The sequence below is a fragment of the Dreissena polymorpha genome, chromosome 12 (assembly GCF_020536995.1).
Source record: "Dreissena polymorpha isolate Duluth1 chromosome 12, UMN_Dpol_1.0, whole genome shotgun sequence".
In the NCBI taxonomy this organism is placed as follows: domain Eukaryota; kingdom Metazoa; phylum Mollusca; class Bivalvia; order Myida; family Dreissenidae; genus Dreissena; species Dreissena polymorpha.
The window spans coordinates 36,527,126-36,549,547 of record NC_068366.1 but is presented as its reverse complement, the minus strand read 5'-3'; the positions used below and the strand labels follow the sequence as shown (position 1 = coordinate 36,549,547).

Here is a 22,422-nt window from a genome sequence, read left to right as displayed (position 1 = left end):
CAGAGCACAGCCCATTTATTTGGAAAATAATCATTTTGAACACCACTTACCATGTAAAGTTTACCCCATTGTTTTGCATTTTACCCTTTTATCAACACAATTGACATTTTTTGCATTTGATCTTTTCATCACCAGAAATAATTGGATTTAGAAACTGAGATTAATTGACCCATAATTCTCTCATAATAAGCTACTTTCTCTATGAACAGCTTTAGAATTAAAAACTAAAATTTGAATAATTTCACAGACCTTTCAGTTTTGATTCTTTTTTAAATATACTTATAATATTAAGTAATAATTGTAATGCTTAAGACTGTATAACCTACCTTTTCTACAATTGATTTTCTTCATATATCTTTTTCAGTGTGAATTTCCTCAGGCTCCCAAACTACCCTAGCAAGGCTGAGACTCGTGACAGACTGCTGGTAGCTATAGAGTGTGGTAGTCAAGGTTACGCTAGGGCATAAAGGAGGACACTTTTAGAAAATTGAATAAGGGGATCCGTGGTCTAGTGGATACACTCTAGTGCCAAAACTCAGAGGTCGCAGATTGGATCCCCTTGCTCAACCTTTATCTACTAGCTTGTCTGAGATGTTTAATCTTAGTACAGTGCACTATGTTCTTCACAGCTGAATATTTAAGTTCCAAGGTTGTCTCTGGAATGGGACATCTCCTGTATCTCGCATTGTCCCTTGTAACCAAACTAACAAGTCTTCTGAAGATAATGCACCAAATAAAGCGCTTACTAGGTTAGCTCATACCCCTGGGCTACATATCCATTGATTGCAGATCTGATCTCTGGCGCGGCCTCATAACGTTTGTGGATATTGGTCCTGAAATCTTTTGTACAGCCTTGTTCCCCTTACCTCTGATTCAAGCAGATCAGTTTTATGCCCCGCTTCGAAGAAGAGGCGGTATATTGCTTTGCTCATGTCAGTCTGTCTGTCGGTCCGTCCACCAGGTGGTTGTCAGATGATAACTCAAGAACGCTTGGGCCTAGGATCATGAAACTTCATAGGTACATTGATCATGACTCGCAGATGACCCCTATTGATTTTGAGGTCACTAGGTCAAAGGTCAAGGTCACGGTGACCCGAAATAGTAAAGTGGTTTTTGGATGATAACTCAAGAATGCATACACGGCCAACAGGGCGAACTCTGAACAATATAACTGAAGCAACTGCTCTGTAATCCTAAATCTATAATTATCAGTCCAATGAAACATCATCCTTTGCGTAAAATAGAGTGGATCAGTAAAAATATTATCAGAATATGATTTTTTTTGTATATTTTGTATATTAAATATTGTGTTAATGTTTAATTTTGTTGATTAATATAAATATAAGCAGGACAGGGGAGGTAATACACTATTATATCTTTCTTATATACAGGGGAAACAAATGCAATAAGTTAAAATTTCATGTTTAATGAATAGAGGATATCACCCCCCCAATTTTTTTTTAAACAGCATCTAATAAATAACTACACCCCAACATTAAACCCCCCTCTCACTCACCCTACCACCCCTAAGCCCTCGCACCACCCCCCATCCCCCCCAATTTTTTTTTAACATCTAATAAATAACCCCACCCCACATTAGACCCCCTCTTCACTCCCCCCCTACCAACCCCCACGCCCCCAATGTTTTTTAAACATCTAATAAATTACCACATCACACCCACATTATACCCCCCCTCGTCACCCCCCCTACCCCCCCCCCCACCCCACCCCCCCACAATTATCTTTTTCAACATCTAATAAATTGTACCCACCTACCCCCCACATTACCACATTGTTACCCCCCTCTCACCCCCCCCCACCCCCCTACCACCCCCCACCCCCGCAATTTTTTTTTTGAACATCTTTACTAAATTACCACACCCCACATGATACCCCCTCTATCACCCCACCCCCCTACCGCCCCCCACCCCCCCACCCCCAAAAAAAATATTTTTTTACAACATCTAATAAATTACCACACCCCACATTAATAACCCCCCTCTCACTCCCCCGACCCCCCACTCCCCCCCCCCCCCCAATGTTTTTTTTAAACATCTTATAAGTTACCACATCCCACATTATACCCCCCTCTCACTCCCCCCCACCCCCCTTACACTCCCCAACCCCCTACAACCCCCCCACCCCCACACCCACACCCCCCCCCCCCCCCCAATTTTTTTTTATTTTTATTTTTTAAAACATCTTATAAATAACCACACCCCACATTATACTCACTCCCACCCCCACCCCCCAATTTATTTTTTTTCCCACGCCCCCCATCCCCCCCCCCCATTTTTTTTTTAAACATCTAATAAATTACCACACCCCACATTATACCCCCCTCTCACTCCCCCCTACCCCCCCCCACCCCCACCCCCCACCCCCACTCCAAAAAAAATAATTTTTTTTTAAACATCTTACCACACCCCACATTATACCCCCCTCTCACCCCCACCCCCACCCCAAAAAAAAGTATTTTTTTTTTTTAGACATCTAATAAATTACCACACCCCACATTATACCCCCCTCTCACTCCCCCCTTGATCATGACTGGCAGATGAGCCCTATTGATTTTCAGGTCACTAGGTCTAAGGTCAAGGTCACAGTGACTCGAAATAGCACAATGGTTTCCGGATGATAACTTACATTAGGTCAAAGGTCAAGGTCACAGAGACAAAAAATGTATTCACACAATGGCTGCCCCTACAACTGACAGCCCATATGGGGGGCATGCATGTTTTACAAACAGCCCTTGTCATTTCTGGCATAAGTATGTGTACTAACTACTGGTAAACTGGCTTACTTAAGTTGGTTACCTGACTGTTGTGATATGAAGCGTGTGATATGTAAAACAAGAGATGTGTTTGTCAGAAACACTATGCCCCCTACTGCGCTGCTTTGATTTATTTAATGTTTTTTTTATCATTTGGCAGGTACAGATAATTTTTACAAGGGAAGTAATATTTTTTAAAGGGATATAATAAAAAAATAATACTTTCCTTGTAAAAATGATCTGTTCCTGCCTATTGATAAATAGAAATTATCTCGCTTTAAGCTTGTTACTTCCCTTGGATATTTTTTACCTTTGACCTTGAAGGATAACCTTGACCTTTCACCACTCAAAATGTCCAGCTCCATGAGATACACATGCATGCCAAATATCAAGTTGCTATCTTCAATATTGCAAAAGTTATGGCCAATGTTAAATTTTTGGACGGACAGACAGACAGAAAGGGGGACGAACGGACTTACAGACAGTTCAACTGCTTTATGCCATCCTACCGGGGGCATAAAAAGGCGAAAATTCCAACTTCACAAAAAAAAATTTTTTTAATTGGACCTTTCTTTATACTTGTTTATAATATCCTTGACACCATTTATGATGTCATTGTTAACAAGTACATATTGTGCCAAGTTGCAGGTGTTGACAGAGATTTTGGAATAGTGGACTTGTTGATATCTAAATAAGTCCCAAGTTTGTATGCATCATTTGATTTTATTATTTTTGCTTTATTTTTGTTCAGTGTTTTTCTCTGAGTGCCTTAGCTTAAAGAGACTAGTATTTTTAATATAATGTTGTTGATTTTTTTACAAAATGATTGTTGTATAACTAAATGATGTAAAATAGATATAAAAGTATATATCCATATATCTATATTTTTGTATGTTAACAAAATATTGCTGTTGACAATATTTTTATGAACTTGTTCAAACATGAAACAACTTAGACAACTTTTATGTTAAAAAGGCAAACATATATTTTGATGCCCTCCTTTGAAGAAGAGGGGTATATAGTATATATTGTTTTGCTGGATGTCGGTTGGCCGATTGGTCTGTCTGTTGGTAGACCAGTTAGTTCCCGAACAATAACTTGTGAACGGATTGACCAATTTGCTTGATACTTCCCATGTATTCTGGCCTTTGCCAGTGGATGACCCCTATTGAAATTGGGGTCACTAGGTCAAAGGTCAAGGTCACTCACTAAGAGTGAAAGTTGTTTCTGATCAATAAATTGTGAATGGATTGACCGATTGGCTTCCCATGACTAGTACTTCCCATGTGCAGTGGTGTTGGACAGTAGATGGCCTCTATTGAAATTGGGGTCACTAGGTCAAGGTAAAGGTCACTGTCACACTAAGTGTGAAATTGTTTTCAATCAATAACTTAGTACTTCCCATGTGCATTGACCTTTGACAGTAGATGACCCCTATTGAAATTGGGGTCACTAGGTCAAAGGTCAATGTCACAATAAGTGTGTAAATCGTTTTCCATCAATAACTTTCAACAAATGGATCAATTGGCTTGATACTTCACATGTGCATTGGCTTTGGGCAGTAGATGACCCCTATTGAAAAGGTTGTCACTAGTTCAAAGCCCTGTTGTTGTTGTTGTTTTTTTGATGGGGGGGCATATGTCTCTGACCACAGAGCACTTGTTTATGACTTTTTGTTAATTTTTTTATTAGTTTACACCTTTAATTGCATATATCCATTTTGTAAATTTATAATATTTCATACTATGTGTAAGGATATTTGTAACACTTTATGTGATCATAATACAGTTTACCTTTTCAAAAAATGTTTAAAATTGTTGTTTGTTACCTGTTACATTTCATGCTATATTTATTTTCATTATCCTCAGATAAGGCTTAACTAATCTGGTATCTGCACGGAAGCTCATCTTTTAAGAAATCAGTTGGAGCCATGATGATTCTGATAATATACAAACACAATATTTATAAGTACACTTGAGATCTGTGGCTTTGCTTTGTTGTTGTTTGTTAGGCAAAAAACTGTGATTATATTTATTGTGTTGTTTTCAAATTGATTTTGTCTTGACTAAATTTGGTCTTTCATTTTATGTACCAAAAAGCATACATATGGTTGTTCATATGTAAATTATTATCACATAATATATTTTTGTGTAGTTGAATAAATTTGTTTAGATAATTAATTAATCATATATGTCTCTATGCAAATTACTTTTATTGATTGTTCGACATTATATTCATATGTGATATATTTTTTAACTCTTTTAAATTATGATACTGTGTAATGTATGTATGCTTCTGTTTCCATAGAGATGTTAAGGTTATTAATATTGTAATAACATGACTTTGTTTATGTAACTTTCTTGAACAGTATACTTATTCTATCAGTGTATACCTTCACAATATCGTAGTATTTGCTTATTGCTCACTTTTATTTGGACCTGAACAATATTTTTTATAGAATTTATCATTAAAAAATTCTTTGGTATAAATCTGTTTATATTTTGTCTTTCTTATCCTAAAATAGAGTTGTTCACAGTATGGCAAAATGACAATTAAAAAATCGTCATAGATTCAAAAGCGAATGTATGCGTTATATTCAAACAAAACAATGTCGCTCCTGACTAAGAAAAATGTTTCAAATATATGCTATGTTGTATAAATCTTAATCAAAATAAGAACAATAATTATGCGTTTAAAACGCTGTTAAAAGATAATTTAGAAAAAAGACATGTATTACCAGAAAGGCTTATCATGACCTACAGAGACAGGTCCCTGGGCTAATAGACATATACCATCCAATTTTTTTAGGTTAATGGAACCGCACCTGGGACTTTTGAAATTGCTTATGAATATCAGTTAATTTAATAAATTATTGATTCGAAAAGCATCAACAGCACAATCATTACCAGTCCTGTAAGGACGTGAAAACATTGGATGATTGTAAGATAGACAACTCCTTCCTCTAGAATAAATTTTGAGAAATTATTATCTCCCTTGTTAAGTTTGCATTTAAATGGTTATTAAAGCTCAGACCTTTTGCCGATCAAATGCATCCTAAAGGAGTTCACTGTTGCTCGATGACCTCAAAACGCAAAGTATGTAAGAAACACTAAGCCAACACAACAGTTTTTTCGGGGTGCGGTTTCACTGGCGTAGGGTTTCAATGGGGCACTCATCAAATAATGTATTAGTTACCTTCTGAGAACACTTAGGTTCCTTACATGATACAATCTCAGATGTGTACATACTTCAACAACTTTGACTGCAAGGGGCAAAACATATTTACAAATTATAAATATTTTATCCAAGTGAAAAACACAACAACGAACAAAAACAGTTTTAACAAACTCTAATCACTTTATCGACAACTCTGGTTACCTCATACAAATTATACATTGGTGGGTTGCTTCCCTTAGAGAGGAGGACGAAAGCATCTTACTTTCTTATTGTATTGTCGCTATGATCGGTACCATTTTAGTCTCATTTATAAGACGCGCAAAGAATTTAGAGATACTTTTTATATGGGCTAAAGACTAGGTACCATTTTAACGACTCGCATCGACCATGTTCCTTTAACAATTTTATTCTGTATCGCATGCAAGAAATGGAAACCTTACTCAGAGATGTAGATAAGAATGAATTCTCTCAAAGGGGCTGGCGCATAAGGCGGTTGGTCTACGCGAACACTGTACGAGAACCTATTATTTGTATTTTGAACCTATAATTTTTCCAGCCCGATTACACAAAAGTACTGATTATAGTCTAACCTCGGAGCGAAACGAGGCGGAAAACACAACGTATTGTAACCCGACGACAATTTTAATTCCATTTCGTTGAAATTTTAATTCCTAACACTTGCTATCATTTATATGCCACCGAAATGACATAGCCACATTAATCATGATTTAAGAGTCTACGTATCCCGTTACAGTTTTATACAAAGTTTGTCTTTTTCGCTTACTGTTTGTCAACGGTAAGGCATTGTCACGTGCATGCCAGGTTGTGAGTTAGCTATTAAAATAATCACACTAAACTGCTTTCAAAATACAATCTAAGCAAGAGGTGAGATTCGGATCATTTCGCCCAAACAAACGCCTTGAAAAGCGGTATTATAATATTTAATGAAACCGTATACAGCCCGTATCTTTTGCAGCGCTACAGAAAATAACCGCTGAAATGGACACCTCGGGTTGATTGACACCAGCTTACTTGATTGACTGAAATGCGCCGTTATCGCGCTAAAACCCTGGGCGGAGCAGACGAACTCGTTCTCGTCTGCTATTGGAGAACAGCGCGCTGTAAATCCACGCTACGTTCCATACAGCACATGTCAAACAGTTATAATACCGCTTACACGACTGACGATAGATAATAAGCGAATGCTACGCACGAAATAGGATCATACTGAGAGAGTTTAACGAGAAGTATTCACATATAAACACAAGTTTAATGTGTTACCTCATTGTTGTGTGAAACCGTTTCCTCATAGAACGGAAGTTTTGTTTTTTGGAGGAATATAGCGACACTCGGACTACGGAATAAAACGTATTAGACGAAGAGAAGTATGGAATTTAATGAATATAACACAATGATGCTGGCGAACTGCCATGCCCAAATGTAAACTGCCTAATTGTATACAGAGGCCTCGCAAGAGCAATTTTAAACTTTTCATGACTGATTTATAGCGGATGAACGGGAAATATGGCCACTGCAGGTGTATTGATGGCATTGGTGCTTATCAGCACCCCGTGCTTCCGGGCGGGCGCTGCACGGATGGAAGGGACGGGGATTGTGCGCTCCTGCGAGCCCCTTAAGATTGAACTATGCAAGGACCTCGCCTACAACGTCACGGGAATGCCAAACGTGGCGGGCCACGATTCCGTCAAGGACGCAGAGATCAGCATGCGGACGTTCTCGCCGCTCATCCACTACGGCTGCTCCAGCCGCCTCCGCTTCTTCCTGTGCTCGGCGTTTCTCCCGATGTGCACTGAGAAGGTCAAGGAAACGATCGGTCCCTGTCGGCCGCTATGCGAGGGCGTCAAGCGGAAGTGTCAGCCGGTGTTGGAAGACTTTGGCTACCCATGGCCGGATGTGCTGAACTGTTCCAACTTTCCAGTGGAGAACAATCAAGACCACATGTGCATGCAGGGGCCAGACGAGACGGTTGAGGACGAACTTCCGGTGAAGAGCCGGACGCCTGTGCCCGGCTACGACAACTCCAAGTACAAGCCCAACAACGATGTGCAACCGGAAACCCAGGAACGCAAGCACGTGGTTTGCGGAGAGTTCCGCAACCCAGATCACTACCATTACATCAACAGAACGCAGAGATGCGCTCTAAAATGTGACCAGGACGAGGCTTTCTCTGCAAAAGACAAGTATTTCGCCGACATCTGGATGTCTATCTGGGCCGGCCTGTGTTTTGTGTCAACCTTATTCACTGTCTTGACGTTCTTAATTGACTCTCAGCGGTTCAAATACCCGGAAAGACCGATCATATTTTTGTCAATGTGCTTCAATTTCTACAGTATTGCTTTCATCGTGCGCTTGATCGCGGGACGCGACTCCATCGCGTGTGATACGATAGACAGTCAGAGCAAGAGCAGGATTCTTATTCAAGAGGGCCTGGACAACACAGACTGCGCCATAGTGTTCCTTTTGTTGTACTTTTTCGGGCAAGCCAGCTCCCTCTGGTGGGTGGTGTTGACCCTGACGTGGTTCCTGGCGGCGGGGCTGAAGTGGGGCCACGAGGCGATCCAGCAGCATAGCACCTTTTTCCACGCGGTTGCGTGGGCACTTCCGGCCATAAAGACAATAACTATTTTGGTCATGCGGGATGTGGACGCGGACGAACTGGCGGGTATTTGTTACGTCGGAAACCAGAACAACGCGACGCTGATCGGTTTCGCCATAGCGCCATTATTATTTTACCTCATTTTAGGGTCTAGTTTCATCATAGCAGGAATCGTTGCAATGTTTAAAATCCGGAGTCGAGTACGGAACAGCGGCGTACAGACGGACAAATTGACGATACTCATGATCCGGATCGGAATATTCTCCGTGCTGTACACTGTTCCGGCCATGTGTGTAATAGGGTGCTTGTGTTACGAGTTCGCGCACCGAGACTCCTGGTACTCCGCCGATGGGCATAGTTCACCGAAGATTGAAGTGTTTATGCTTAAAGTGTTTATGAACCTAGTGGTTGGAATAACGAGTGGCATGTGGATTTGGTCGCAGAAAACCGTCACTTCCTGGCAGACATTTTTTACCAAACTCTGTTTCCGGTCCCAGGAGCGGAAACACGTAAAAGCCTGCGCGGTTCCGGTGTATCATTACCAGCAGATTCCAGTTAAATCAAACATTTGTCGAACACAACGTCACGAGAAATCCTTGCGACCGGAGAATGGCACGGTGGTATAGTATATAATGACATTTAAAACAATGGCGGATTGTGTTTTGACCATGATAAACGGCGTCCTCATTTTGTCATACATCGCTGTACGAAATGATCATAAAAGTGACAGGCTGAGTAATATACAGCTATACATTTACACAATGTTGTTAGCATACTCGTTGTCATGCGTTCTTTCGTGGAAAGCATGCCTTCTTTTGATTCAATTAATTATCTCGACGTTCATAGTCGCCTTCGTTTTGGCTCGCCATTAATTTTATAACAACGTTTTGCTCACTTTTGAGATAAGCTTTCCGTTCGTTATCAAGGTTATGCCCTCCAAATTCACTTACCTCGGAGTTTTACTGCCGTTGTTTTTGTTTTTATTGTGTTGATACACAACCAAGTCCTTTCCGTTGTCATTGCGCGACTGCCGATCCGGTTTATTACAGCGATTTGTGGCATGTGTCCGCAGCAAAACGTCATAAAATCAAATCGGATTCACAAACAAATACCTACGCGGCGAGTAACATATTTTGTTTTTACAGCCTGGTAAATTATCAGAATGAACATGTTCGTAATACACTTAAATATTCGTCTATGTAACATCAAGTTCAATTTTGATCATTTTTACTAGAACGTTGAGAAAATTAGTATTATGAGTTGGCTAAATTACAATATATTTATTAAGACACGTGAAGTCGAACATAGCCGTTTATAGTTCGTTTCTTATTTGACAAAGCATGACATCCTTATCATGGTCAAACGGTTATTGTCAGCATCAACAAAGTATTATTAAGTGTAGTAGTTAAATGTCCGATTGTCTAGCCTCATTTTCGCTAGTGTCCGTGTTTCGCAGCTGTTTAGGTCGTTTGTAATTCAGTATCTGTAAAAATTGTCGGGATAGTAAGGATTGAGTTTCAAGTTTGGGTTTTTTAGGACGCTGATAACCCGAAAATGAGGCTTTACATCGTGTTTTTGTACCAAAGAAATTTGTACATAGTTTTTCAGTCAGCATTCAGCATTGTTCTTTACCGCATTGGCCGGTAGGTTATATTAATTGATGATATTTCTGGTGCTTTTGTCTGTGTTTTCATTTGTTTTACTCTTATCTTATCAACATGTGCAAATCCGTATTTAAAATCTATGAACATCATACATTTTTCCGAAGAAGTTTCTGCTATTCATTAATTGTAACAATTGTTTTTTACGAGTGTATCAAAATGATTAAAACTGGATTAGAAAGTTAAATCGCCGCACCAGAATGTTAAAATGGGACAAAAAGTTGCAATCCTAAGTGACAATATACTGGAAACATAAATGATACATGTCATGCATTATCATTTTGTGCACGAATATTAATGTTATATTCCTTTAATAATTCAAAATCTGTTTTGTATAGAAATGTTAAACCAAGTTAAACAATTAAATATGTTCCGAATTACTGTAGATTCTATTCAAAGTGCAGTTGGATGTTTGAATTCCGAAGAGCAACCAAAATTCTTCAGCTATAAAACACTTACAGATGTTATGGGTTTAAATACGACGTTGTCAATAGCCCTGAAAAGAGATATATTGCCATTAAAATTTGTCTTTCGCTCCATAAATCAATAAGTTATTGATGGTTTGACAGCTGTAAAATTTACACACGGGTCATTTAACCTAGTGTATTTTCGCCGATATCAATTTCCTATAACCCGTCAACATTAGACCCAAATTAATTTCAACGATGTGAGCGTTATAATCCGTGCCACTATGAAAGTTCATAAATCATGCATATTTTTGCATCTACAAGATTCAATTATGCATAAATACGTATTACTTCTGGACTCAGTTGATAGTTTAAGACGCACTAAATAATTCGTCGGTGTCGACTTAAGCTTTGTATAGAAAACTCCGCTACATATGTTAATTATTATGAAAATAACTGCGACTTTATGCTGCTTATGTTAAACGAATGTACTGTTGTGAACAATAAAGTACAGATCCGGTTAAATAACACGAGCTCAACTGGAAATTGTGTACATTTTAAATCGCAATTTTTTAAATAAAAATATGACAGTTTCAAATAACATACACGAAAATAGCCTTTTTGAAAATAACAAAAAATGTGATAAGCGTTACTGCAAACTCATAAAAATTTAGCTGCTTTTACACGTATCATATCAAACCCCGTCTCACGATATATTCTGACAGTAAAAAATGCATGTCAAAACGTTGACTGATATCGAAGAGAATGAAAATAATCACTGGATAAGCAAAAATGAAAAGGCTATGCAAGACATAGGATGTATGGTTATTGTATCATCGTAAAACAAACTAATTCAAATGATGGATGGCCCGTTTCGAAGACAACTTATTTCTTCGGATAACAAAGTCTATAACTAGATTAGCACACGCCATTCGTTCAACGATTTCAGTTGAATCATCTTAAACATTCGCTGTTCGTTCCATTAACCATTATTACGTGGTATTGTTCGATTGATTTATCCCCACGGACGCGAGCTATGAGCGATGCGTTCAAAAACAAACTGTCCCAATCGGGCAAAAATCGCTATTAAGTGAGTTACTGCATGTTCGCCCGTATTTCTAAGCCCTTTGCGAACAGCTCTATAGCATCTTGTTTGTTCTGAACGCGTTAATTTCCCACAATCAATACATGTCGATGCGGCGTGCGTTTAACAACATAATCTTTATTGATTTCTGTAGAAAGTAAACTGCTCCTCCCACTTCACGCTGCCTGACTCTCACATTAACAAAAGCTAGACGGGGCTTTAATTTCAAAGTCGAAACATTCTCTGTGTGGATTCTCTGTGGGATATAAACCGTTATCATTTACTAGATATTTGTGTTCATTTAAGGCAAGGGCTCTGGTGATGGAAATTCGACGAGTTTTTTCCCAATCTATCATGCAAACTGCAAGTATGTATTTAACACTGTTTTCTCAAAGAGAGGCTCAAGTGAAAAACGTAGTCTGGCTCATCCACCTAAAATTCTTCACCGTCGATTATAACAGTTGCTTTGCATTCTTATCTTACATCCAAATCCTCCGACTAGTTATATAGCAGTGGGTTAATTACGAATTAATCACCGTGCACTATCAAGAAATTATTATTGCGTCTCGTTAAAGCCATTCCGTGCCACCCAATGTGATATTTATTATGCGAGTTGCAACTAAATTATCAAAATTAACGATGATGTTGTATTTACTTTAGTTTTTTGCCTCATTATCATCTGTATTTACGTGGCTGCAAATTACGATTCCATGTTTTCATAGGTACCGGTACGCATAGAAATAAGTCTGAAACGGAATATCCATTAAATTAATTGCTCGAGTTGAACGGGATTTTTTCTTGACACACTAAGCCTTGTTCTCAGAACACTTGGCTAAATGCATGTGCGTAAAGTGTCATCCCAGATTAGCCTGTGCAGTCCGCACAGGCTAATCAGGGACGGCACTTTCCGCCTAAACTTAATTTTCGGTAAGGGGGAACTTCCTTGATACTAAAAATTCCATAAAAGCAGAAAGTGTCGTCCCTGATTAGCTTGTGCGAATTGCACATGCTAATCTGGGACGACACTTTACGCACATGCATTAAGCACAGTTTTCTCAGAACGCGGCTCAACTATTCTGGCTTTACCTAACGCGGAGTTGGACGTTGACGATATGGTTTGGCGAGGCTATTAATTACGTAATGAGTGATATATTGCGATTGTTCTTTTTATTGACAACTTGATAGATTTTTATTAAGTTATTCCCTGATTATTTTTCTGAGCGACATTGAACGATAGGCAATGCGAGTTTTACGGGTTATAAACGTTGATGTACTACTGATCGACATATGCGGATCGACCGTGTTTAATAGCTATTTTGTTGGTCCGTTATAACTTATAAAAATTGCCTGTTTGGATTATAACAAAATAACTGTGACACTGAAGTATGTGTATATTTTTGCCTGTTTGTAAGCGTGTTGTGCTCGGACTGCAGCACTTTGTCTAAGCCGCGTGTCAATAAGTATTACAAACATCATTAGCATTTTCTTATGTTTACTTTTTGAGTTTAACCCATTTATGCCTAGCGTTCTAGAAAAAAAGGCCTTGGCCAACAGCGTAGACCCAGATGAGACGCCGCATGATGCGGCGTCTCATCTGGGTCTGCGCTGTTTGCTTAAAGGGATTTCTGTAAGAAATATTCTAAATATAGAAATAAGTATACTAGACATTCCTAATTTTGGAAATAAATTGATCCAGTTTAGACGGATTGGAGAGTCCACTAGGCATTAATTGGTTAAACATTGTTTCACATGAACACACTCTGCTGTTTATAAATCAGCTAACATCCATTGACGTATTATACACAAGTAATAGAAAAACAATAAGAACATAAATTATCAAATATGATTTTTGTTGAAATTTAAGCAAACCGATGCCAAACATTACAGTTATGACCAAAGTAGCACACATATATATACCTTTTTGATAAAATTTAGTGACCACTTGACTCGCGACTTGCGATATTTATTTCCTATTGAAATTGCCATTTAAAAGTGAAGATAGTGGAAAGTTATTGCACATTTGGACAGCTCGGTTGAGAACGCTGATAAAATTCTACACGGTTTCCAGTGCTGAATAGGAACTGATTATAAATATTCGCTGCGTTATCGGTATACTGGCGGATTTAGAAATAAAACATTGTTCCAATTCTGTCAAACACTGTTATCGTTTTTATCTCGTGGTCTTAAGAGAAAACTGCACGGCAGGTATTTGCGTATTTATTGTAAACAAAGAAATAACTCTCGAAGCTGTTAAAAGTTTTAAACGCTCAAAATTAGTTTAACTTTAACATCATGAAAAGGGCTATCGAATTTTTTACCATGTACGTAGCTTGGTAAATAAAACATGACTGCTGATATTATTCAGTTGTACTGCTTAATCGCTTTGGGCTCCTTTAGCTTTTGGTTCATTTCAAATAATTCGAAATCAAGATTTGAAATTCCTGTGCGAAGTCTGGGCATGAGGAATTCTAGGTGAATAATGTGTTTACATATTTTTGGAATCGCCTTGGCAATGGTTTGGAGGTTTTTAGTATTTATAGAACAACACTCGCGTTCCAGTCATGCAGGCAGGCGGTAATATACATTATTGTAAACAACAACATGTCGCGTAACACTAAAGGTCACCTGCCTTAAATAAAGCACCAACAAATTGTATATAACGAGAATGCAATACTGCTCCAACAGCTGGAGTTTCACTTCTTTACAATGAGTTTGTCCGAATGTCCGATCTATGTGTCAAGATGATTGATCACAATGTCGGTATGTTTTCAAATGGTTATCATAAACGTATGGTCAATATATAAAAGCATGGTTTTAGTTTATTGACCGTGTGATTTCTATTTCTTTATTTCATGAATTTAAGTGGTGATGTCAAGTCTGTGTGTGCAGGTACATAAACAAGGATCAAACATATAATGTATCCACACTTACCTCACAGTCATTATGCACCCGTCACTGCCTTTTTCCCATGCCACTCAACGCTAGGTCGCTGGTAACAACACAATAGCATACAGTTCCCTTCTGCCACAGCAGGTTTTCCAGGGCAATCGCACATATTTTTCCTCTAAGTCTCAATTTATGGACGAAACCTGCTGCTAGGAATCATTATTCAGTCAAAAGCCAGAAGCAGGAGCGGGATCTGTTATGACTTGAAGAACCAATTAGCCATGCCGATTTGGTTTCTGTTTTTCCAACAAGCAACGAACATGCGTGTCTTTACTTCCCCTCCCAGACCTACTGTTTTGTTAGCGGATGCTCGGGTGAACTTAAACAACAGTTCCGAGGCTATAATCGTATGTACATGTTTTTACCAGGACGTCATTAAATCATGAGAAACACATGTTCAGCAGTGAAGTTCACTTTTGTGTTTTGAAAAATAATAATTTCAGATGAACAATTAACGTCCACAGTAAAGCCATAAGGGATTATCAGTTTCTGCGTATGCTGAAAGGACCTTTACATTCTTGGAAATATATTGGCGTCATCTTTGTATCGGACAACAATTTGTAATTGTTAATTGCATGCCTATCCGTTTTCAGCTTGTTGGCTCAAAAGCTATTCGTTACATGTCAGACTCATTCCCGTACATGTTCAAAAAAATTAAAGATCATAAAGCATATAAGGCATACCGAATGACCTCACTTGAATGTGTGCACGTAATAAAACTAAAACGAAAACACACCATTAAATGGATATTATAACGCCCTTGCCTGTGTGCATTTTAAACGCCGATTCTGTGACCATAATCTTATCTGAATCCATTACTTTATCAAGAAATTCTCATTTTGCTGCCTTCTGTCTTCGCTCAGTGTAGTTCCCAGTGAACATACCCCGTTGTGTTTCTTGCGGCTGACATTTGTACAGAGAACGGCTCCCCCTATCGCGAGTGATATACAACCATGTGGAAACTTTGTTCAGAATATTTGGGCCAAAGCTGCGTCAAATTAACATTCTTTTAGGCGTTCCGGCGTGTAAGAAGCTCTCTGTTATAGTTCTCTTGGGTTGCGGTTTTAATTCCAGTTTTGTGTTGATTTTCATTGTTATCTAATGTTTTAAGCTATTAAAAGTAACGAAAATAATTCCAGCAAACCGGGTGCAAAAGGTGTAACGAACCAAATATGGTGACGTGCATAACATGCAACTAACATGCTACACATACAAACATGAAGTATGACTACTTCATCGCAACTAGTTAATCATTTAAGTTGTTGATTATAATGCATGTTATTTTATATGAATGCGATATATGCAGATATATTTCCAAGCACAGCGCTGGCAAAACGCACACAATATTGTCAATTTGTCAATGAAGTACAAAATAGTTGATGTTTACTCTACCGATACATCGCCCAGCTTTTCCCCCCGATTTCAGCGTACACATAGTGTATGATATTATTGATTACATTCCTACGCTATAAAATACCATTTATCTACTGTATCACATCGTTTCGCTTAGTTAATGTTGATAATTCAATGACATAATGATTTAATTAATGCGATATTTATATGTAGCCGCGTAATTACGTGTGTGTATTTAATCGCGAACGACGTCCTATGTAGGTCGATATGTTTTAATGTGTGTTGAACGCGATTCTAATTATTTCTCAATTGTGGTTTTAAACGCTAGTTAATTAATTATTTTCTTCATTAACTTAACAATACAAAGCCTTGTATGTTCACGGAAATGCGACGGTAGACTTATTTTTTATTCAAAACGTGATTATTTAATAACAATCGCATACAAATGGGCTATTCATTAACCACGGCGCACACTCTGCACTCAAAGTAGATTTCGTTTTACCTTTATGTACAATGTATATATTAAGATTGCCATGACAAATATTCTGTTACTGCGTTTCGTGGGTTTAAAACAATAGGTACTAACTGCCGTTGAAATCAAAAGAAGTTTCAGAGTTTTTTTTGGACTGGTATTATTATTCAAATTATTAAACATTGTACTATACGTTTTTTAACAGAAGCATAAATGATAAGCATCAACAACCATTATTTTAGGTCAAAATGGTTTTTTATTTTTTTTTGCATCCTTAACAGACATGTCCTTAATTTTGTGGAACGTTTGGTCCTAAACTATTGTTTTTAGAATACTATATATTCAATAGTTATTTTAACACAATCTTGATTTTTGTCTCTTTGTACGATGCGTGGGTGAAGGGGGAAGGGGCGTCTCCGCTCCTTTCAAAAACCAGTTTGTGAGTCAATATCTTGTAGTTATATGAAACAAAAGATCATAATAGTCTATGATAAGCACGCAATTTAATAGAATTAATAATCGCTAACAATTTCACGGAGATTAAGTTTGGATGCCAGTGTTGCGTTTGCATGGAAATGTTAAAACGGGAGAGAAAATTGTTGTAACACCGAATACATTTCTATAGATGAAACTTTAAATTTCTTTTACCAGTTTTTTTTTTTTTTTGTAACCGTGCGTCCGTTTACAAAAAAAGAAATTGTCGTACAGAAACATGACTGTGATACGAAGTTTATGTTGAACCAATGCGTACTTGGGACGGGCTTGTGTCATGTACTGTAAACTTATAATTTATGAATATAGAACCCATAAATTGCCGATGTGTGTGTTTTGCGTTACTCATATGCAAATCGTACACGAACTTTTGTAATTTATACTCTTGCAAACCACAAAAGTACAAAAACGCTGTTTGTTCGAGCGAACCAATTTCATTTGACCCAATCTAATGCAGTGTTAGAGCATTAAATCAAAGGTATGCATTTTATAACTTGACCACTTCATCACAAGTGGCTCCCATTACGATATATCTCTGAAATACAAACTAGCAAACTTGTGTGTAAAGTGTTCTACATCTGCTTCAATACCAGAGGGTAAAATCTATTTTAATATTGCACGGTTTGTTTACAACCGGTGGCAAACTCTTAAAATTAGTTTCAAATTCTTGTACATAATGACGGGGATAAAACTATTAGAATGGGTCATAAATAACAGCGGTTAATGCTCTCTACGTCGGTTTTCAGCGATCACAATAAAGAAATCCGATGCTTCGGTAAAGCGGCAGTTGGAATTTAAAACACCGCTTACAACGATATGAATATTCTGAAGGTGTCACAATTTCAGACCCATGAACGATAGCAAAGATTGCTATTTTCTATTTCATGGTAATTGAATTTATGTTGTTTTTCAAGGACGTGACACAAAGCAGGAGTTAGCCATGGTGTCATACTTTCAGATATAACGGGCAACACATTGCACGAATATTCTACTTTGCGATGGCTTCTGAATATGATTTTTTTATCATTTGGGGTTTCTCCACGTTTAGTGACATGAAAACGGTTAATATGTTAAGGAATACTGATACTTAATGTCACTAAGCAGTTTATGTTAATGTTAAGTCTTTACAACAATCTTCTCTACTAAGGTTGCGCTTGGCGAAAAGTATACTTACATTATATTATTCTTAAGCCATTTAATTCAAGCTGTCAAGCCATATTTGCGTTTAAAAATACCTGACACCGACGATTTATCATCTGTTCCCTCTCGTCCCTTCTATTATTGTATTCACAAAGTGGCTGTTTTAAATGAGGACATTAAATTCGCCAACACAAATAACAGTGTTAGCAGTTTGATCTATGGGTTGCAACCGCTATGGGCGCTTTGTCAAATGAAAAATGTTATCAGTTCTAAAAGTAATAGTAGAAGGCCAAACGAATGATTCGTGCGTTCATCCATTTGTTTAGACTATCATCTTATTTTCCTCGGAAACCTACTTTCTTGTAAACTATTTCAACAATAAATGTGTCTTGCAGGCGCTTGCAATAAAATGCGTTCTTTAAGCCAGATGTTACTATTTTTGTTGCGAATAAAAATTTCATCATCGAATCTTACATATTTTGTTCAACTACGTCGGACCTTAAAAGCAGATAATGCAGCTCTCGAGAATTCAGGGCTTGAACATTAAATTATTAATCTTGCAGGGCCTTACAGATAAGATTCAATCTAAAATGGTCCCAAGATGATCAATCTGCAGAGAATGCATGTGTACACAGCGTTTAGACGCTCTTTGTTAGTCCAAAATGGGGTGAGTCGGGTTCATTGGTTCTTAAATTTATTGAAATATTAGCCTTGCACGTAACCACTTGGTGGGTCTACCATTAAAGCGATGCACACGTTATCTTTAACAATTAAATGCGAAGGAACTTCTTTGGAATATTTTGATGATTCTGCCCATATACTGTTGTTTTTATGTTAACTTAATCTTTCATGTTGCAGTTAAAATTGTAATTGCTTGTTTGTTTGTTGTTAAGTTGCTTTTATGAGTTTTACTCAGAATATTATTAAAATATGTGTTCTAATATTTTTGAAAATCAATTATCTTCAAGCTGCATGTAAAATATTAATAGTTTTTGTGCGTTAAATATTATAAAATACCATAATTATAATACCGTTGTATAAATTTCATGTGCTTCCTTTCAAAATTGTTGAGACTAATTACGAGATTTTGTTTGGGGATTTTGTTGAACTGTATGTAAATTTTGTTCCTTTGCTTCTTTTTCCAATTATGGAATTTACTAGTCATAATCTATCGCCGTTTATAAGTGAGTATGATGGAATTCAAACCTTAGAATATAACCTTGACAATGCATGAATTTCTACTTTCTCATATTTGTTAAATTGTTATCGGTTATCGAGATCTTGAGTTTTGATTTAAAATGGCTATTTTCTTTTTTTTTTAATCTACAAAAAGACGTTTACAGCGGTATATAAAATTGTATTGCCATACGAATAGCAAGTAAAGTTGGCATTTTGATAGCACCAATTAAATTTGTTTTGACAAGTGCTATCATTTATTAAATGTAATAAATTTCACCGTTTCCTGTCATCTGATCATTTGTTATGAAATTAAACTTTTCTTTCGCAAGACTAGTAGTATTTTGGATAAAGATTATGTTGCTATCATATACACTTGTCAATGCATGTATTACTTAGCATATAAGTGACACTTTTTTCTGTATTGATGGTAATTTATAATTCATTGATAAATTTATCTGTTTGCCCTACTTACATTTATTCGAATAGTACATATTATCAAAAGCATTATTATTATTATTGTTATATTATTATGGTTATTTTATTATTATTATTGAAATTTACTTAACTACGGATTTGCACATCAAACATCTGATCTTACTTCATAATCTTACTCATCTAGAATAACTTACTTCATAATCTTACTCATCTAGAATAACTTTTTCGGGTAAAATACCACTTGTTTAAAATAATCGAGTCATCGTTTTCTAAAATGTTCAACTACGTACGTGTCGAAAAATTTAAGACATCACCTGAATAATATTAACTTTCATTTTAATTGCTGACATCATGACTATATTTAAGAATTTATAATGTATAGTATGTAAGGATTGTTTCCCGGTTGATTTATCTCATTATATTCAGTCTTATACTACAAATGAACGAAATCCGATGTTGATTAATAACGAAAAATGATTCGAACTTAACTCTTTCAGTGCTGGAACCGAATTCTGAAGGCCTTTGCAATCAGTTTTGATCCAGATGAGACGCCACAGAACGTGGCGTCTCATCAGGATCCAAACTGTTTGCTATTCTGATAGTATTATTTGAAAAAAATCGATGAAAATGCTAATTAAAAAAATTCAGCAGACGACATTTTAGCAGACGACAAATTTCCCATCATGCAAAGAGTTAAGTGGGAAACTATATTGTTCTCGGAAAGATTGTTGAAATGTGTCATAATATTTATCAAACTCTTTTGATCTAGAGATGTACCAAATATGTACTCCTAGCTTTTGAATCAGATAGGCTTATCAGTCTCTTAACGTTATCTGCTGAAAGGGCCTCCTGTTTTTAGTGACCAGATATTTACTCCAAAAAAGACTAATAATTATAATAACGTTATAGATCAGTTATTGATATTCTGTTATTATTATGAAGGTGTGCACTTATATACGACCTCGCGTCATGCAAAATAGCGTCAGCCATGCCTGCGCCTTTGGCACCGCGAAGCTGTAGGTGACTTCACTGCGAACAAGGTAGCTACTAGCTACTGACCAGACTGTGCGAATGCGCAGGCTCGTCTGGAGCTATGCTGGTCGCATATGTTAATGTACCAAATTCTCGCATGACGCTGGTTATACAAAAATTTATAGCATTTTTGTACATTTTTTACCCATAAACCGCTATTGTATTTGTTATAAAATTCACTAGGCATCATTTATTGGAATGCAACTACTTTACAGCATTTATGTGCGCTATCAGGGGCTTGAACAATGTCATTATTGTGTCATTTCGTGTTAAAATACTGTTATGTTATTTATAATTATGATGATAAAATATTAAAATGTTTATAAAAATATCGTTATTATTTGTTATTTTGTACTTATACTATACAATTTTTGCAGTAGCTTTTAACCCTTTCCCCCATAAGAAGCAACGTGAAAATGGCTTTTGCAACCAGCATAAAACCAGAACAGCCTGCGAGTTTGTTCATGTTGTATGCTGTTCGCTGCTCATCAGTAACTTAGTATGATGGCCGTGATTCGTTTGAACATATTGTGCACACATCAGATTTCTCACATATGTGACAAAGATAAGTCTCATTCATCACACTTGAACATTGGAATCATTTTCTTCACCAATCACGATGTTATTATTCACATTTTCGGTAATAATGTAAAACAATCACACCGACATCACATACAGTGGATTTATATGAGCCGTACTCTGTGATTAAGTGGTTTAATGCACATGTGCGTACAGCGTCGTCCCAGATTAGCCTGTGCAGTCCGCACAGGCTAATCAGGGACGACACTTTCCCTTTTTTAATGATATTCTTCGTTTCAACAAAGTCTCTAATTAGCAAAAAACTAGTTAAGGTGAAAAGTGTCATCCCTGATTAGCCTGTGCAGTGCACAGGCTAATCTGGGACGACACTGTACGCGCATGCATGAAACCCCCTTTTCACAGAGCGAGGCTCATATGTTCGCGGATGTTTGAACATACTCCGTTTGTAGTCTTCACATTTAAAATGTTAGATCCTATTCTACGTATGAATGTAAACAAAAAGTGAACCATATAATCCTCCGATCCATGTTTTAATGGATTTTCAACTACAGCTCAACGTTCCAATATTGTCATAATTTATAATTTTCCATATATATGATAGAAATAAACATAGAATGTTATAAAGTTAAGACGCAGCTTAAACGATAAAAACAATTTAATTTCTACTTTGTATTTGTCAACTTCTATTTTAGCAATTTATTAAGAGCTATTAATGCTCACATAAACGACATTCGACATCCCCGTACTTATTTACGCAAATAGGGATACTATGCACGTAGAAATCGAGGCATCCGACCGACCAGTACGTTGTTAAATAATAAAAAAAATCAAATCATAACCTGGTTTTGGATCGTAAACTTGTATGTAATTTTATACCATCATTCTGGCATGATGTAACGTACTTGTTTTGTTTTTTATTATTTTCGAGGCATTTGAAAATCAACTCCTAAAGTATCATAAAGCTATAAATTTCGAAAATTTTCTGTTCATTGGAATGGAAGTCATTGTGGATGACGCTTTAACTCTTTCAGTGCTGGAACCGAATTTTGAAGGCCTTTGCAAACATTTTGGATCCAGATGAGACGCCAGAGAACGTGGCGTCTCATCAGGATCC

General features: G+C 37.1%; 2 protein-coding genes across 3 annotated transcripts in view; both read left to right on the top strand.

Moving 5' to 3' along the window:
* LOC127852764 (E3 ubiquitin-protein ligase HACE1-like) overlaps window positions 1-1,463 on the top strand; it is a 63,807-nt gene extending 62,344 nt beyond the window's left edge. For both annotated transcript variants that reach the window (XM_052386724.1, XM_052386725.1), the window contains exon 26: window positions 365-1,463. In XM_052386724.1, the coding sequence (XP_052242684.1) occupies window positions 365-467 (103 nt within the window). In that variant the 3' untranslated portion in view covers window positions 468-1,463. The remainder of the gene's footprint in view (window positions 1-364) is intronic.
* A 5,661-nt stretch (window positions 1,464-7,124) lies between these two features.
* On the top strand, window positions 7,125-21,100 carry LOC127853015 (frizzled-4-like). The gene has a single exon (XM_052387132.1). The coding sequence runs from the start codon at window positions 7,475-7,477 to the stop codon at window positions 9,191-9,193; it is 1,719 nt and encodes a 572-aa protein (XP_052243092.1). The 5' UTR covers window positions 7,125-7,474; the 3' UTR covers window positions 9,194-21,100.
* The last annotated feature ends 1,322 nt before the right edge of the window (window positions 21,101-22,422 follow it).

What these genes read in the sequence shown, in the direction of transcription:
- LOC127853015 (XM_052387132.1), top strand. Translation starts at nt 7,475, where the DNA reads ATGGCCACTGCAGGTGTATTGATGGCATTGGTGCTTATCAGCACCCCG.